Consider the following 19,546-nt stretch of genomic DNA (forward strand, 5'->3'; position numbering starts at 1 on the left):
TCCCACCCCCTCGCTGCCCAGAACACCCCCTCCCCCAAATCTGCCCAGAGACCCACACTCCTGCACCCTACCCCCCTGATGCACTCACCAACCCCCTGGTGGCAGGTGTGCTCCAGCAGGCTGCCAGATGCTGTCTTCCCCTCAACTGGCCCTGCCCCCTTTCAGACCAAAGTGGCAAATTTTGAATTTTTTTTAGCATACAGCTATGTGCTAATTGAGAACCACTGGTGTAGAGGAGTTCGGACTGTTCAACTGGATTACTGAGTTGTGTGAAAACCTTGGGCTTAATTATCCCTGTTACTACACTTCGCTGCACATTTTAGTCCATTTTATGTTGGTAATACAGATGTGTGTTGGATACTACTGTGTTGCAACCAGATTCCCTAACACTGTAGGTTTTGGTACCATAAATGAGGTCTTAGTGTCTCCTTGAATCCCTTTTGAATAAGCAAAGACTAATTAAGAAAATCTCATTTAAGTGGTTGGTTGAGGGACTTGTCAGGCAGCTTGATTTCAAAATTACAAACAGGGCTGGTTGTTCCAGTGTGCATATGATAATGGAGCTTGTTAACCATTTCCCCAGAACACGCATTTATAAGCAATGATTTGCGTCTCATGTTGGTGGTTATTAAATGATTGTCAAAATAATTATTGTAGAGATAAAGATGTGTAATAGCTATCATTGAAAGCTTGCTTGAACTTGTGCATAAATTGTGTTTGTTTTTTTTTAAAAAAAAGAAAAAGTTCTTTGCATACCTTCTAAGATCCAATCTTATTTATGTATCTGATTACTGAGAGTCTTTACGATTGGCAGTCTGACATTGTGGAGTAGGAAATAGTTCTTAAGAGTTAACATTAATCCTCTACCTAATTTAAGAAAATAAACACTCAAATTTTGGTTTTTTAACTTTTAAATGATCTATCCAAACTGCTGTTTAAATAGGCCTCAGTCCTGCAGACACTCACAAGTGAGCAGTCTCTGGTCTCCATTTGACTCCTTCGGTGCATAAAAAAAGTTACGCACCTGTTGAAGTGTTTGCAGGATTGGGGTCCTTAATTTGTGCATGTCTAGATGGATACATAGTCTGTGCAGCACCTCTGATCTGTATTCCACTGTATTATGTTCAGCTACTACAGCCGCCACACTCACTGTGGCCGTATTGGTGTGAAACATCCAGTTTAAGTACTGCCTGCAGATTTAGGAAGTGTAGTTCCTTCTTTTCTATTCTAATCTTGATGCTATTCCTAGATTTGCTACTGGCTTGCTGTTTGTTGAGTTACAAGTCTGTATAGTGCCCAAATCAGATGTTTCATAGTTGTACAACTACAGGTGTGAGTTTGCTGTAATGTTAACCTTTATTTCTGTTTCCCTTTCTAGAAAATAGGGATCGTACAACTTCCCTGGTGCTCACAAGTGTTATGAGGCTTAATTCATCTGTGTTTTAATGCATACTGGGGTCTTTGATAAACAGTTGCTATAGACATGCAAGATATGATCAAGAAAGTGGTCTATGCTGTGACAAAGCTCTGTCCTTGTCTCTGTGGGTCCCGCATTTCCTGGCAGATTTCGCTAGCCTCAGAGGCTCACTGTGACCCTCCACATAACCCTTCTTTCTCTAGAGACAAGGGTCACAGTCTACTGAGCCTTTTTCATCATAAGCCAGAGAGGGAGGTGAGGAGAAGCTATCCTCCCTTGCACAGTCTCTGTTGTCTCCCAGTCTCAGTGATTAATCAGGGAGGGGGCAAACGGGGAGCCCAAGCCCGCCCTCTACTCCAGGCTCCAGCCCAGGGACCCTAATAGTATCCACTATGGTAGCTGACCTTTTAGAAACAGGACACATACAATTCCCTGGGCTACTTCCCCACAACAGCCCCCACTTCCTCAGGCTCCACTTCACCCTTACCTCAGGGCCTCCTTCCTTGTGCCTGATATGGTGTGTACTGCTCAGTTTCTCCAACAGCGCAACTTCCTCACACAGCTCCTGACATCCACACCCACCTGACCAACTGGGAGGCTTTTAACTAATTTCAGTCAGTCCCTGATTGGCTTCAGGTGTCCCAATCAACCTAGCATTCTCCCTGCCTTCTGGAAAGTTCTTAATTGACCTGGAGCAGCTGCCCTTTAACTTATCCTGGTACCAGGGATTTGTTTAGCCTGGAGCTAATATATCTATCTCCCACTACTTTTCCATAGCCATCTGGCCTTGCCCCGTCACAATGTATATAAATCCACACAAGGCTGGTACAATAGGAGCACAAAAATAGCATTGTTTTGGTATGAAACTAATTCCTAAGTAATTCCTAACTAATTCCTAAGCTTACAGTCTAAATTACTAAAATGGAACATGCTGGGAAGCATTGACAGAGCCAGAAGAGTACCCAGAAGTCACCTACTACAGGGCAGGCCCAATAAAGAAAGTAACAGAATGCCACTAGCCGTCACCTTCAGCCCGCAGCTAAAACCTCTCCAGCACATCATCAAGGATCTACAACCTATCCTGAAGGGCGACCCATCGCTCTCACAGATCTTAGGAGACAGGCCAGTCCTTGCTTACAGACAGCCCCCCAACCTGAAGCAAATACTCACCAGCAACCACACAACAAAAACACTAACCCAGGAACCTATCCTTGCAACAAAGCCTGTTGCCAACTGTGTCCATATATCTATTCAGGGGCCACCATCATAGTGTGGCTGATGTGATTAGGCCCTATCCGAGGCTCGTTCACCTGCACATCTACCAATGTGATACTGGGGGGGGAGGGATAGCTCAGTGGTTTGAGCATTGGCCTGCTAAACCCAGGGTTGTGAGTTCAATCCTTGAGGGGGCCATCTAGGGATCTGGGACAAAAATTGGGGATTGTTCCTGTTCTGAGCAGGGGATTGGACTAGATGACCTCCTGAGGTCCCTTCCAACCCTGATATTCTATGATATGTGTCAGCAATGCCCCTCTGCCATGTACATTGGCCAGACCGGACAGTCTCTATGTAAAAGAATAAATGGACACAAATCAGATGTCAAGAATTATAACAAAAACCAGTCGGAGAACACTTCAGTCTCTCTGGTCACTTGATTACAGTGGCAATATTACAACAAAAAAACTTCAAAAACAGACTCCAACGTGAGACTGCTGAATTGGAATTAATTTGCAAACTGGACACCATTAAATTAGGCTTGAATAAAGACTGGGAGTGGATGTGTCATTACACAAAGTAAAACTATTTCCCCATGTTTATTTCTCCCCCCTACTGTTCCTCACACGTTCTTGTCAGCTGCTGGAAATGGCCCACCTTGATTATCACTACAAAAGGTTTTTTTTTTTCTCTCCTTCTGGTAATAGCTCATCTTACCTGATCACTCTCGTTACAATGTGTATGGAAACACCCATTGTTTCATGTTCTCTGTGTATATAAAATCTCCACACTGTATTTTCCACTGCATGCATCCAATGAAGTGAGCTGTAGTTCACGAAAGCTTATGCTCAAATAAATTTGTTAATCTCTAAGGTGCCACAACTATTCCTTTTCTTTTTACACAGGAGATTGTAACTTAAGATGGTTCTGGTGGTGTTAGCTCACTTCCTGCAGCTGCCACAAAAGAAAAGAGTCTAGAAGAGTCTTGACTAAGGAGATGAAGATAATTTAAGCTATGGCTACACTATGAGGCTTTTAGCGACATGGCTGTGCCGCTAAAAGGCACACAGTGTAGCTAGTGTTTGTCGGCAGGAGAGAGCTCTCCTGCTGACAAAGCGCTGTTCACACTGCTGCTTTTCGTCGACAAAACTTTTGTCGTTCGGGGTGTTAAAAAGCCACCCCCAAATGACAAAAGTTTTACTGACTAATTGCCAGTGTAGACAAATCCTTAGTGAGCCACGATGGGGAGAGCATCCATCGAGCAGTATAAAAAAGGTAGCATTGAGATTAATAGGGTGACAAGGTAGATGTCATTGATGGAGGTGGGGCTGGAGAATATGAAAGGAGGTCAGATGCAGGAGCAGATTTGTGTATGACCTTTAGAGGCAAAAGAAAAAGGTCTTAAATCTGAGTTGTTGGACAATGTGGTGCAAGTGAAGTGATTCAGGAAGTCTTGTGATGCAGTCAGATCAACAGGCAAGGAATAACATGTTCAGTACTTCATTTTGGGTGCACTAAGGAGAGATGTTATGGGTGTCAGATATGCAAGGGAGGAGGAGGCTTCAAGAAACAGGAGGAAATAAATAAGCAGGGTGTTGATGAAAGGAACAGTTGGATTTTCAATATTTTGCAGAGGAAGATACCGCAAGATTTGGCAGGACCTGCATGTGTGGGAAAGGGTGGGAGGAATCAAAAGATGATCCCAGGTTGTATGGCTATGGATGGGGATAGTCACAGGCTCAATAGGGAAGTGGAGAGGCTTTAGGAGAAAAAAATTACATCCCTTCTACTCCTTCCTGGTAACAGTTAGCAAATCCCATTGCTGACAATTTTATTTTAATCCTGTAAATTGGGGTTTAAAGTAGTCTAAAGCTCTTATTGCTCAAGCAGATATTCCTCCGGGCCAGCAATATTACATCATCACAGTACGTGGCCAGGGAGTGTATTGATGACCATGTCAAATTTGGGTTTGAGCAGCTCTGGAGTAGAGTAGGAATTTATTATTTGCAGTCATTATTTGCAAGAATAGCATACAATTTTGCAAGTTAGATGCCAAGTGGGAACCATAAACATGGGTATTAATTCTGCTTAGAAGGAACTTGTACTATATTTTCTCTTTTGAGATTGTTTCCCATTAAAGTGAAATTTTCCTTAAAAGCTGTTGGAAGATGGACAAAATCATTTGCAGTCTATAGATTCTGTAGACAAAAATACATGCACACTGTCACCCACCCACAGTAATACAATGATGTGATCTGGATAAGAAGCTGCTGAAAAGATGCTCTTTCCTACAGTCACTTGAATAAATGCAACTGATTAGAAAACTGATTGATTTCACACATACTGATTCATGATGTTTTTAGAAATTAATGCGCAGGCTCTTTCTCCAGCCATTAAATGGCAGTGATTAAAGGGTTACCTCGGCATGAAAAATAATTGCTTTCTCATTTGTCAAGTGGAACATATGGTATCTAATTTGAGTATTTGGAATCTAAAATTAAGAATAAGGAAGGGGCATTTAAACTAACTTGCCATACCATTCCCCAAGAAATATTTAGTGAAATCAAAGACAGTGAAATATAGGATATTATATAATGCTAAAAGAAAAGGAGTACTCTTTTTCTTTTTGCGAATACAGACTAACACGGCTGCTACTCTGAAACCTATATAATGCTAAGGTACATGCTTTATAAGTCATAGACATTGTAGAGTTTGGCACAGTTAATTTAGCTCCTTATCTTTCCAATGTTGCACCTAGTAACAGATCAACAGTGGGCATAGAGAATTCAGGGTTTTCTTTAGATTCTGTCAGATTTTGAGACTATCGCACATCAACCATCTGTTTATAAGTTTACATCAGCTAAATGATCGTAAGAGAAATGTACACTTCAATGCTCAAAGTAAAATGATGATAAAAGGTTAGTAATACCTGTGTAAATCAACTCTTGTTCCTACTTAACATGAGGAACAAAGCAGAATTATTTAGGTAATATAGAGCCTTTTGTAATGTAAACAATGGATACCTTTGCCACCCCTTTCTGCCAAGAAGCATTTGTTGCTCTGTGAGGTATAGGGAAGTGATTACTATACTATGTAGCATAGAATAGAAATGTGTGTCTGTCTGTCTGTCTAAGTAAGTGTCAGTAAATAGATAAATAAGAGTGGGCTGGAACCTCTGCTGCTGTAGATTATCGCTCCCTTGAAGTCAATGGAGCTATAACAATTACACCTGCTCAGGTTCTGGCCTTGTAGATATATTACTGTTTCATCTAAAGCAGTGGTTCTCAGTCAGGGGTGCATGTACCCTTGGGGGTACACAGAGGTCTTCCAGGAGGGTACATCAGCTCATCTAGATATTTGCCTTGTTTTATAACAGGCTACATAAAAAGCACTAGCAAAGTCAGTACAAACTAAAATTTCATACAGACAATGACTTGTTTATACTGCTCTATATTACTACACACTGAAATTTAAGTCCAATATTTACATTCCAAGTGATTTATTTAATAATTATATGGTAAAAATGAGAAAGCAAGCCATTTTTCAGTAATAGTGTACTGTGACACTTTTGTATTTTTATGTCTGATTTTATAAGCAAGTAGTTTTTAATTGAGGTGAAACTTGGGGGTACGCAAGACAAATCAGATTCCTGAAAGGGATACATTAATCTAGAAAGTTGAGAGCCACTGATCTAAAGGGTCTTCTTGGAAGACCTGTTAGGAACTACCCTCTTCACTACATCCTCCCAGATTTTCCCCAGCTGTTAATCCCTACCTCATAAGAATGGCCATACTGTATCAGACTAAAGGTCCATCTAGCCCAGTATCCTGTCTTCCGACACTGGCCTATGTCAGGTGCCCCAGAGGGAATAAACAGAACAGGTAATCATTATGTGATCCATCCCTGGTCGCCCATTCCCAGCTTCTGGCAAACACAGGCTAGGGACGCCAACCCTGCCCATCCTGGCTAATAGCCATTGATGGACCTATCCTCCATGAATGTATCTAGTTCTTTTTTGAATCCTATTATAGTTTTGTCCTTCACAACATCCTCTGTTTAACTAACTTCCTCCTTTTTGTGTAGTCCCGTTTTTGAAATTAAGTGCTACAGTGTTGGGCTGCTGTAGTGTTTTCCCTGCCACAGGGATGTTACATTTGATTATATTATGGTCACTATTACCAAGCGGTCCAGCAATATTCACTTCTTGGACCAGATTCTGTGCTCCACTTAACACTAAATCAAGAATTGCCTTTCCTCTTGTGGGTTCGAGGACTAGCTGCTCCATTTAAGGTGTCAAGAAACTTTATCTCTGCATCCCATCCTGAGGGGACATGTACCCAGTCTGTATGGGGATAGTTGAAATCCCGCATTATTACTGAGTTCTTTATTTTTATAGTCTCTCTAATCTCCCTGAGCATTTCACCATCCTGGTCAGGTGGTCGGTAATATATCCCTACTGCTATGCTCTTCTTATTCGAGCATGGAATTACTATCCATAGAGATTCTATGGTACAGTTTGGTTCAGCTAAGATTTTTACTTCATTTGATTCTATACTTTCTTCTACATATAGTGCCACTCCCCCATCAGCATGACCTGTTTTGTCCTTCTGATACAGTAATACCAGGGTACAAAATATATCCCATTGATTATTCTCATTCCGCCAAGTTTCTGTGATGCCTATGATATCAATATCTCATTTAATATGAGGCACTCTTGTTCCCCATCTTATTATTTAGACTTCCGGCTTTGGTATATAAGCACTTTAAAAACTTGTCACTTTTTAGCTGTCTGCCATTACATAATGTAATTGAATGGGCCTCTTTTTCATTTGACTGTTTCTCATCAGATCCTACCTGTATTTTATAATCTTCCATCTTCTCCTTCTTACTGGGATGTAGAGAATCTCCATTAATAGATCCTCCCCTAAGGGATGCCTCTGTATAACAGCTGCAGTCTGGACTATGTGTGCATCTAGTCAACATCATAGCCAGTCACTTTGGAGTGTTTTGAGAGTAGCACAAACAAAGTCCCTACCAGCACCCTAAGTATTCCCCCCCCACCTATCACTCCATGGGGATGTAAAGCATCAGTAAGTGAACTCAGCAAGAGTTCCTCAAGGACTCTGGTCACTGCCTGTGGGGTGTCCTGAACATGTAATTGTTACTAACGTTTTGCATTACTGTTGGAAGGTAATAGCAAATCACCTGTTGGGATGGCTTTGTTGTTTAATTGCATGTATTGTTTGCTTGACTGACTTTTATTTTTCTTGACTGAGGATATATATTTTGATAAACTCTTGTAATTGTAACGTATGCCTCTCTTTCAGGTAGTTGAAGATATTGAGTATCTGAAGTTTGATAAGGGACCTTGGCTGGAACAAGATGATGTTAGTTTCCATCACTTGAGGCTTTAGTAAGTAAACCTAATCCTATTCAATGTTGCCAGTAAGGAGAAACTTTTATTGTCTTTTACTTTGAAAAAGAAATTGCATATTTGCACCAAGACTTAGTTTTATACATTGTCCGTCAGAGGTAAACAATGAGAGGATGGTTGCCACTAATCTGGTCTGGGACCACCAACTTTTAGTAAGCCGGATATCAGATGGTGGTGGCTTTTTGGTTACTACCAACTTGAGCTAGATTCAGCCAGAGACCCACAGATAAAGGCTCCATATCCAATTAATCAATCCCCAAACCACAGAATTCTATGCTTATTTCATAATATAAGAGTTTTGCCATGAACTGTGGCTTTTTGAGCTGTAGGAAATTGTGTTTGATGTGCAAGTTATATCAGTGGAATTATTCTTGTCCCCAAACAATTACTGTACCAAGATGAGAGCGTAAAGACTTAAAAAAACAAATGCCAGGAGCACATCAAATTTGAAGCAATCAAATTTTTGAATTGCTCTGCTCCAGCACCAGTAGTGACTGCTCCAGCTCCATTCCAACTCAAATTAATTTTTAACTAAATAAAAAAGTGCAAACTGAAATTTTGAAAAAAACATTATTTTTATCCAGACTTTTAAAACCATTTAAATGTCATCAACAATGATACAAACTAGAATCATTCATAATTCATTCTGTAAAAAATTATTGCAGCAATCAAGTCGTCTTTCATAGCCTGCCGCAAATCATTTAAAATGAACTTTAAAACCAAAAACAGTCGCTCTATACTAGCTTGAATTGTTGGCATGCTCGAAGCAATTCTACAGGCAGCCTGAATGCAGTGTGGGTAGCTGTGAATGGCTTCGAAAACAGACTTAACTTTTAGCCTACCAATAGACTCCATCGCCTCACAATCTTCCCAAAAGTTTCTCTTGAATAATGCTTCATTACAATTATGAATGACAGAAACTTGCTGGCTTCTTTCTTGTTTATCCAATTCCTTTTTGAAGGCATCATCTTCTGAAGAATTGGTGCATGAATTATCTCCATTTCCCTGTGATGGTTGAAGTTGTCTCAGGGATGGATGCTCGAACAAGTTCAGAGTGGAGACGGAAATTTGAGAACAGCCTGCTATTTCTGAAGGATGTGAACTTTCTGAAACCGCAGATTCAATTGTTGATGACTCCTTTTGTTGTGTTTCATTTTCTTCAACTTCTTTCGCTGAGTTCAAATGTAGCAATAGATTTTGTTTTTTGAGTTGTCGAGCAATATCAAGGAGTCCTTCCTTTGCCTTTGGTATTTTCCTTGAGGTAAGAAGAATCCGATACCGTGGGTCAACATAAACTCCAGCAAGGAAATGAATATTGTCAAAAAGCTTCTCATCGTGCTTCTGCATGGAGGATAGAATTCCTTCTGCAATTTGTCCACCATTTTCTTGCAAAAATTTTGACAGTTTTTGCCATTCCTTCATTAAAACTCCCAGGATTACATCAACGGCTTGAAGATTCACGATTGTTTTGGTTTGGCTTTGCCAAGAGGTCTCACAGGTTCTTCACTTTGGCCCACTCAGCTTTTTTTAACTTGAGTTCTCTTGTTCCAGCAGCAGCCACTTGTTCACAGTAAGATTGAAAAACGAGAAGCTGATCAATCATCACAAATGTTGAACCCCAGCGAGTCACAGTATCCAATGATTGTTACCCCGTGTAGATCAAGCAGAACACTTCGAATACTTGGGGTTCGTAGTTTGACAACAACTTGTCGAATTTTTGCCAGGAATTTCTTCGCATGTTCAGTCTGGATTGCCAACTGAAGCGTGTGAATATCACACCTCATCAGTTGGACTTTTGAGTTGTCCTCATGAAGCCATGTTGGAAGTATGAGGCTAGGGTCATTAACCCATTGCGCAGCAGCATCCATGTTGAGTTCGATTTCATCCATTCCTTTAGTTCCTTCATCAGGTAAAATTGCTTCAGTTCTGTCCACATCCCTGTTCTCAGAGGTAGAAATGATTTCATTGTCCTTGCTGAAATTTTTGATGGCACACGTCATGTTTGCTGCATTGTCAACGCAGATGCTCAGCACTTGCATTTCACTGATCCCAAATTTTTCTAAAACAGCTTTTACTTGACTTTTCACATACAAAGAATTGTGATGCCCTTCAGTGTCGATTATGTCCAAGGTTTTTACCACTGCTTTATCTTTTCCTTCTTCGTAGTACTGAGCATTGATTGCAAGGAAATTTCTGTTTTCAGGGTTTGCATCCATTTTCAGGTTGCACAATTTTTGCTCCAAAGCTTTCTTGAGCTCTTCGCGACCAAACTCAGCTGTGCTGACAACTAAATGACGAACCACATCGTGCTCCATCGAAACGCCAAGCTGCTGACCCATTTCACGAGCAATTTTTTGGAATTCTTTGTTCTTTAGCCTGAAGGTAGTGATCAGTGTTGAACTCAAGCAAACCATTTCCATCAGCCCTTCATGGAAAGTATTGGCATCCATGGTGACTGTAACCTTTGAGGACTTCAAATATGAGTCAAGTTTTGTTTGCGCAATTTTGGGTTTCTTTTCAGATGAAGCGCCGCAAAAAATCTTTTCTCCAGGAGTTTTGAAAGAGCCAGATGAACATTGTTTAGCCACGTCAGCTTTCTGTTTTGCCTCATCTTCCTGGTCCTTTTTTGTAACCAGAGCCACATAGTTTTCAGGATGGTTATGTTTTACATGCCGCCAAAGGTTGAAACTTTTCACGGCACTTGCCTCACTTGTCTTGAAGCTACATGGTTTGAGCTCGCCATTCACTTCCTTTTCCACCTTACACGTTGCCAATTTCTTCTTTGCTTTTCCCAAAAGCCCAAATTGGGGTTTTTCAAATTCAGAATTAAGATGTCGTTGAGATCCTTTTCCGTAAATCGGCTATCAATCATGTGGGGCAGATTTGATTTTTTTGTTGAAGCCCCGGCCAAATCTTCTTGTGCTGGTACCGCATCCAAATGTTTCTTGTTATGATCTTCGAAAAGCAATGAGCAAAAGCATTACATTATAAAAAAATGTACCTGCTTGTGATATCTTAACCACTTAAGGTACTTGGAATTTATCTTGGATTTTCTGGAAAAAAATGATCACATTTTCTTTCTACACAAAATTATTATTAAAGTATATTTTAATATTTTAACATGTTTCTTCCAGTTTTAATGAAGTAAGTACTTTTAATATACATAATATAAATTTGTATTTATAAATTGCAAGTTCATTTTTCTTATGAAATTTTGCGGTAAAAATATTAGAAATATTTTCCAAGTTTTTGATTAATATCTCAAAAACGCTTTAATATAGATATCTCAATGAAATTTGGTATGTGCCGAAGCGTTAATACGTGCTGTCGCTGTTCTACAACATTGTTGGGAAGTAACGAGGCTACACGTTACAAGGTTAAAAATAAACTTTTAACGGGAAAGCGGATTCAAATTGCAAGCAGAGTCCTTTTAGTAAAGAGTGCAAATTTTTGGAAATACGTTTTTGCTTCATCAGCCTGAATAGATTATACAAGATAGAATGTGTTAATTGCTCTATCTTGTATAATGTTTCCAGCCTGATGAAGCAAAAACATATTTCCAAAAATTTCCTCTCTTTACTAAAAGGACTGTGCTTGCAGTTTGAATCTGCTTTCCTGTTAAACTTTATTTCCAACGTTCTATCGTACAACATCATTCAAATAAAATTATTTAAACTGCAGGCGTCGTGAACTGGGGGGACTGGGCCAATTTTATTTAATATTTTTCAACTCTTTGACTATTTAACAGATGCGACTCTGGAATATGATTTAATGCTCAAACATGCATCTTAATTCATTTTGTATAATTAACCGTTTCCGAGAAAACTGTTCAAAAATTTTAATCTGCTTAGCTGCTTAGAATGATAATGATGATACTTATTACTTATTTTTCAACTTTAGAACCATAAATTTTAAACATAATAATAAATAACCAAAAATTAACAACTTATTATGGAACATAATCAGTCGACGACAAGCCTTTCTTGAAATATGAAATAAAAATGACCAACCACCAGTTCGGGATGCCTATGGTTTAAATAATTTTGGATAATGTAATACGGTAACACATACTAATGCTAAGACACGGACATACTTTCATTACTTTATCTTAAAACGTTTTTGAGATATTAATTAGAAATTAACTTTTCATCACCTCCTTGAAGGGACTGTAGCTCCCTTAGGAAGAATTTTAGGACACAGAAACGTTTTTTCTTAAGATGACCTAAGAATTCACCCCCAAAGTTGTGTTGGACATTTTCCAATCACTCTGGATATATCACAGAAATCACTCCTAATTTATGCAAAAATGTTTACTGTGTATTTATATGCCTGCTGCACACGACTTTTTCAGTAAATTTAAAATTACAAACAAAGCTACCAAAAGACTGTTGAACAGACGACATATAAAATAAGTCCATCAGAGTGATACGGGAGCATGTACAAATGAACAAATGTATCAGTAACTGGAGCTTGAGTGAGAAATGAGCTTAAGTGGTTGATATCTTTTGCGATATCTTAATACATCAATAAACAAAAACATTATTTTTTTTGCAATATACCTGTTTGTGATATATTAAATGTTGCGTCTTGCTTCACGCTTTTCCGTAATTGCAGCACTCAGCGCGTCTCGTTGATGAACCCTTACAAAAGAAGTATCAGCACATACTAATTTAACTATCTAACTAATCTATGCGAGTACGTACTCGTCTAACCTTGGCACAAGGGTGGGAGCAGTCTGCAGTGTTGCCTGATGTCTGATAATTATCTGATTCTTTAATAAAACATATCTCCAAAAACTTCGTAATTTTGTATCTGTACATTAAATCTTGATGGACGAAGTGAGAAGAACTGTGACATATTATGTAAAGTGGTAAAGTAGATGTTAATATCAATTGTTATGCAATCTGAAACTTTTTGGCACCTTTAGGACTTTCTTGCTAAATATCATTCATTTTGGATTGAAAATGGAAAAAAAAACAAAGCTGGAGCAGTGGAGCAGTCAAGATTTTCTGTGCTCCAGCTCCACTCCAGCTCCTGGCAAAAACCTGCAGCTCCACTGCTGTGCTCCAGCTCTGGGCTTCGCTCCAAAGCCCTGCAATGTGCAGTTAGCTACCCTGTGTCTTTCACTGTCCCCTTTGTGGGGAGGTGATGACAAACTAAAACTTGCTGAGTTGTGTTGCTGTTAAATTATAATGCAGCCAATCTTAAAGATTTGGGGGGAGGAGGCCCTTGCGTGCTGCACTTCCATTTCTGTTTTCAGATCTCTGCTGTTCAGGGAGAGCAACCAACAAGGAGGCTAAAGGGAATGTAGGGGAAGAAATGCAATTTATGCCAACTTGGATGGATGACAGGAACACAGTCACTCAATCAATACTGGTTTTCCAATAAATAATCCTAGATAAAGAGCCTTAATTAATCCTAATCTAGGTTTTAGAGTATTGCCAGTTTTGTGTCTTTCACGCTCAATTATTCAAAGATTTTAGAAGATTGCTGTTTCAGGACATTTTTAAAAAGGTTTCTGTTTAATTGGATCAATAGAGATAGAATCAGAAGAGAGAAGACCTTACTGAAATAATCTGTCAATGTGATCTTTCTTTCTTAGGCTAGATTGTCAGTGAATATCTACATTAAGCTCTTCAGTAGTGCGGTAGGTATTGATACTAGTGCAAAGAGTACCTGACATACAATTAACTGCCTGGACGGTCCATTTGTTCACAGAGAGATCCAGTGCGCACGTGCTGAGATAGGAGCAGGGGATTGGCTGCTTTGCTGACGAACTGTGATCCTCTTGGTGCCCTTGCTACTCTGGCAGTGCTCTCACTGACTTCGGTGGGAGTTCTGCCTGAGTGTGGAGGGCCGGTTCCAAGCGCTGTCAGTTGTCGGAAAGGGAGATGCAGCACTACTTACTCCAAGCGTGGTGGGATCATATCTATAGGTGCAAGAGAGTTGAGGGAAGAGAACAGCATTGGAACACTTGCATGATAAAGAGCAGGGGCTGCAGTGTTGTGACTCTCTGAATGCACATGCTGGCAAACACAACCCACGCCAGGGATCTTGCCCCTAATTCAGTTAAGCGTGGACACAAATTTCGTTTAATACCTCAGTTTATTTCTGAAATTACATCGGCCATTTGCACTGATTTTGCTATCTGTGAACCAACTCTAGAGCTGGAAACACTCTAACAGATCAGCTAGTCCCTCTCCTTTCATGTGCAGGATTGCCATTGGGTAAATTTACTAGTGTTTTCTGCAAGACTAGATTTAAATGGTGAATTGGTCCAGTTCCCTTGGGAGACTATTCCATAGGCAAGTAGATCCATGGGCAAATTTTTCTTGATATTTTTCCTTTCTGAATTTCTGTAGTATTGTAAAAGACACTACAGTGACGAACAGGTTCTTCTATTGCTGTAGTAAATCCACTTCTCCAAGAGGCAGTAGCTAGGAAGATTTCTTCTAGTCTATGGTAGAGCTATGGTTGGCTTAAGTATGTCTTTCAGGGGGTGAATTTTTCACACCGCTGAGCAATGTGGTTTATTTCTGTGGAAATTCTGTGCCAAAAAAATTAAAAATTCTGCACACAATATTTTAAAATTCTGCATTTTGTCAAAATAACAATATAATCACACCAGTTTCAATTATTTTGGTAATTTACTTCAAAATACCTGTCAGCAAGTATGTCTGGAACAATACAGATAACAAAAAAGATTCAGGAAATACTTTTTGACAAATAGATTCCTTACTAGGCATATTAATACAGATCTCTGAGTAATAATTCATTTAAACTACAGTACAGAAACATATTTCCTGCACCCCTCAGAAGCAGTGCAAAGGCTTGGGGGAGTCCATTACCCCCAATGGAGGACCCGACGGAGAAGGAAGTAATTGCTGGGCAGGAGCCTGGGTGTGAACTTGGAGGGTTGTTGTCTGTGGATGGGAGAACTATAGAACAGGTTTTTTTGGTGGCAGGGAGGGATTGTTAGGGAGCTGACCCTGGCTGACCTCTAGCCTCTCTCATTCAGTCAAGCACATCTGCCCCTGTCCCCAGGTGTCCCTGCACCCACCACTCAGCCACCCCCTCCCCTCATCCCCATGTGACCATGCATACTCTAAGCATTTAAAATTGGCAATAACTAAAGTATGATCAATATTTAAAATATAATATATAATAAGCCAATTAATAATACAGCTGTTTATATAGCTCTAGCCACCAATGATATAAATAAATCCTTTACATCCTGTAATCTACAGCAAGCTCCTTTCCTGAATGCCCAGAGTTAAAAAACTATGGAGAGCTTTCCTCAGCAGAACTCAAGGAGCCTGCCCTGGGCGCACAAGCCCTATTTATGTGTGACTTATCAAGTGTTAAACGCTTTTATTTGTTATGGAAGAATCTACTTATATATTTCTCGTGTGTGAGCTGCTGTCCATGTTTGTGCACATGCTGCCCCCATGTGGACATTAAAAGGGATAAGCTATTAACTTAAAGCCTCATTCTTTGGTGGAGTTACATAGGTTATAGGACTCTAAGGGACATCTTGGATCACCAAGTCCAGTTCCCTTCTGTTGCAGACAACACCATAGAATCATAGAATATCAGGGTTGGAAGGGACCTCAGGAGGCCATCTAGTCCAACCCCCTTCTCAAAGCAGGACCAATCCCCAACTAAATCATCCCAGCCAGGGCTTTGTCAAGCCTGACCTTAAAAACTTCTAAGGAAGGAGATTCTACCACCTCCCTAGGTAACGCATTCCAGTGCTTCACCACCCTCCTAGTAAAAAAGTTTTTCCTAATATCCAACCTAAACCTCCCCCACTGCAACTTGGGACCATTACTCCTTGTTCTGTCATCTGCTACCACTGAGAACAGTCTAGAGCCATCCTCTTTGGAACCCCCTTTCAGGTAGTTGAAAGCAGCTATCAAATCCCTCCCTCATTCTTCTCTTCCCCAGACAAAACAATCCCAGTTCCCTCAGCCTCTCCTCATAAGTCATGTCAAGAATACTGTGGGAGACCGTGTCAAAAGCTTTGCTAAAGTCAAGGAACAGCACGTCCACTGCTTTCCCCTCATCCACAGAGCCAGTTATCTCGTCATAGAAGGCAATTAGATTAGTCAGGCTTGACTTGCCCTTCATGAATCCATGCTGACTGTTCTTGATCACTTTCCTCTCCTCTAAGTGCTTCAGAATTGATTCCTTGAGGACCTGCTCCATTATTTTTCCAGGGACTGAGGTGAAGCTGACTGGCCTGTAGTTCCCAGGATCCTCCTCCTTCCCTTTTTTAAAGATAGGCACTACATTAGCCTTTTCCAGTTGTCCGGGACCTCCCCCGATTGCCATGAGTTTTCAAAGATAATGGCCAATGGCTCTGCAATCACATCCGCCAACTCCTTTAGCACCCTCAGATGCAGCGCATCCGGCCCCATGGACTTGTGCTCATCCAACTTTTCTAAATAGTCCCGAACCACTTCTTTCTCCAGAGAGGGCTTGTCACCTCCTCCCCATGCAGTGCTGCCCAGTGCAGTAGTCTGGGAGCTGACCTTGTGCGTGAAGACAGAGGCAAAAAAAGCATTGAGTACATTAGCTTTTTCCACATCCTCTGCCACTAGGTTGCCTCCCTCATTCAGTAAAAGGCCCACACTTTCCTTGACTTTCTTCTTGTTGCTAACATACCTGAAGAAACCTTTCTTGTTACTCTTAACATCTCTTGCTATCTGCAACTCCAGGTGTGATTTGGCGTTCCTGATTTCACTCCTGCATGCCCGAGCAATATTTTTATACTCTTCCCTGGTCATTTGTCCAATCTTCCACTTCTTGTAAGCTTCTTTTTTGGGTTTGAGATTAGCAGGGATTTCACTGATAAGCCATGCTGGTCGCCTGCCGTATTTACTATTCTTTCTGCACATCGGGATGGTTTGTCCCTGTAACCTCCATAAGGCTTCTTTAAAATACAGCCAGCTCTCCTGGACTCCTTTCCCCCTCATATTATTCTCCCAGGGGACCCTGCCTATCAGTTCCCTGAGGTTGTCAAAGTCTGCTTTTCTGAAGTCCAGAGTCCGTATTCTGCTGCTCTCCTTTCTTCCTTGTGTCAGGATCCTGAACTCGACCATCTAATGGTCACTGCCTCCCAGGTTCCCATCCACTTTTGCTTCCCCTATCATAGAGTCCTGTCCATAAAGTTAATTCTCAAATACAGCATGATGCATTTTATAATTTTACATCATGATCATTCACAACAAATTCCTTCCAGTTTGTGTAGAGTAACACTAGCCCCTTAAGTTTGATTTAATGTGAAAGAAGCCTGTTCTAGGTTTCCTGCCATTAACTAAAATACAGATCTGGTGGCTAAGGCACAGGTCTGGAAAACTAGACCTGGGTTCTATTCCCAGCTTTGGTGGTGGCCTGCAGGGACCCCTTGAGCAAGTCACTTCCCACCTCTGTGCTTCTATTTCCCCTCTCACCTTTGTCTGACTTGTAAGCTCTTTGGGACAGGGACTGTCTTTAACTGAGTTTGTGCAAAGGCCAGCACAACAGGGCTGTTATGCATAAGAATGGCCATACTGGGTCAGATCAAAGGTCTTTTTAGCCCAGTATCCTGTCTTCTGATAGTGGCCAATGGCAGGTGCCCCAGAAGGAATGAACAGAATAGGTAATCATCAAGTGATCCATCCCCTGTTGCCCATTCCCACCTTCTGGCAAACAGAGGCTAGGGACACCATCCCTGGCTAATAGCCATTGATGGACCTATCCTTCATTAATTTATCTAGTTCTTTTTTTAACTCTGTTATAGTCAACCTGTGGAAATCCTTGCCAGAGGATGTTGTGAAGGCCAAGACTATGTTGTGTGAAAAGATACTTCCTTTTATTTGTTTTAAACCTGCTGCCTATTCATTTTATTTGGTTCCCCCTAATTGTGTTATGAGAAGGAAGAAATAACACTTCTTTATTTACTTTCTCCACACCAGTCATGATTTGATAGACCTCTATCATATCCCCCCTTAGTCGTGTCTTTTCCAAGCTGGAAAAGTCCCAGTCTTATTAATCTCTCCTCATATGGCAGCCGTTCCATACCCCTAATAATTTTTGTTGCCCTTTTCTGAACCTTTTCCAATTCCAATATATCTTTTTTGAGATGGGGTCACCACATCTGCATGCAGTATTCAAGATGTCAGCGTATCATGTATTTATATAAAAGCACTATGATATTTTCTGTTTTATTATCTATCCCTTTCTTAATGATTCCCAACAAATAATATGCAAATAATAAATAAGTTAAACAAAAGGGCAGACTCCCTCCCACATATAACAAACCTTGTGTAATAAAATCTCTTACCTCCCTGTCCTCTTTTCCTTCCCAAAACACTTGTGAGGGGAGGCGGGGGAAGGGCCTCTGCATCATAGCCTGAAGGTAAAAGATCATGACTATTTCAATGTGGGGGGGGAAGAGGGGGTCAGAAGTCCAAGGGCCCTCTCAGAGAATGCTTTACCAGTATCTCCCATCCCTATGTTTCAAGACTCCCATTGACTTCAACAGGCTTTGGATCACACCCAAAGAGAAGCCCCAGTGTGATTGCTATCTGAAATAGAGAGAGGTTCTCTCTCAAGTGGCAGATCCCAGGCCATTTAAGGCAGCATTAACACCTTTAAACTCCAAAAACCAATGGGCCTGAAGTGCACCTCATGAGTACTGTTGACATACTCACTTAACATGAAAAGAAAAGGAGTACTAGTGGCACCTTAGAGACTAACCAATTTATTTGAGCATAAGCTTTTGTGAGCTACAGCTCATTTCATGCATTCAGCTCACGAAAGCTTATGCTCAAATAAATTGGTTAGTCTCTAAGGTACCACAAGTCCTCCTTTTCTTTTTGCGAATACAGACTAACACGGCTGTTACTCTGAAACCTGTCACTTAACATGTGGGCTGCTGGATTCCACTCTAGCTTCAGCTTCTGACTGGAGTTAATTCCTAGTAGCTTGTGGAGCATACGATAATCCAGTTCGGAGGAGACAAAGGAGTATCTTCTGTTCCAGGACTTGTGTGTGTGTGTGTAAATAAGTTACTGTTGGAATATTCCCAGACGGAGTGTTGCTTCCCTTGGGAAGCTAATCTGCCAAGCCCAGGATATCTGCTATGGTTTGGCAGAGGGTCAGTGCTGCTGTTAGAATGAGACACGGCTATTGATAAATTGGAGGATGATATAAAGCCAGTGCCTTTAGGGCCCAAGGCAGAAAGATGCTTAAGCACCATGCCTAATGCTAACCATGTGTAAAGTCCTATTGAAGTCAGGAGCCATAGTTTGATATCTTGTAAACAGCTAGTTTAAGAGGAAATTGCTGTATGAATGGATGGAAGTGCTGGCTGCACAATGAAAATGCAGATTATAACTCACTATTTTATTTTATGTATTACCATAATGCCTCAGAGACCTAATCATGGGTCTCCGAGACCTAATTGTGGTAAGTTCTGTATAAATACAGACCAA

The 19,546-nt window shown here is 40.7% G+C and overlaps 1 protein-coding gene across 4 annotated transcripts in view; it reads left to right on the plus strand.

Annotated features, from left to right (window-relative positions):
* The window catches only part of NDUFA10 (NADH:ubiquinone oxidoreductase subunit A10), an 82,236-nt gene that overhangs the window by 35,829 nt on the left and 26,861 nt on the right, over nt 1–19,546 (plus strand). For all 4 annotated transcript variants that reach the window (XM_073306822.1, XM_073306824.1, XM_073306821.1 and 1 more), the window contains one exon: nt 7,960–8,045. In XM_073306822.1, the coding sequence (XP_073162923.1) occupies nt 7,960–8,045 (86 nt within the window). The remainder of the gene's footprint in view (nt 1–7,959; nt 8,046–19,546) is intronic.

This window comes from Lepidochelys kempii, chromosome 11, assembly GCF_965140285.1.
Source record: "Lepidochelys kempii isolate rLepKem1 chromosome 11, rLepKem1.hap1, whole genome shotgun sequence".
NCBI lineage: Eukaryota > Metazoa > Chordata > Testudines > Cheloniidae > Lepidochelys > Lepidochelys kempii.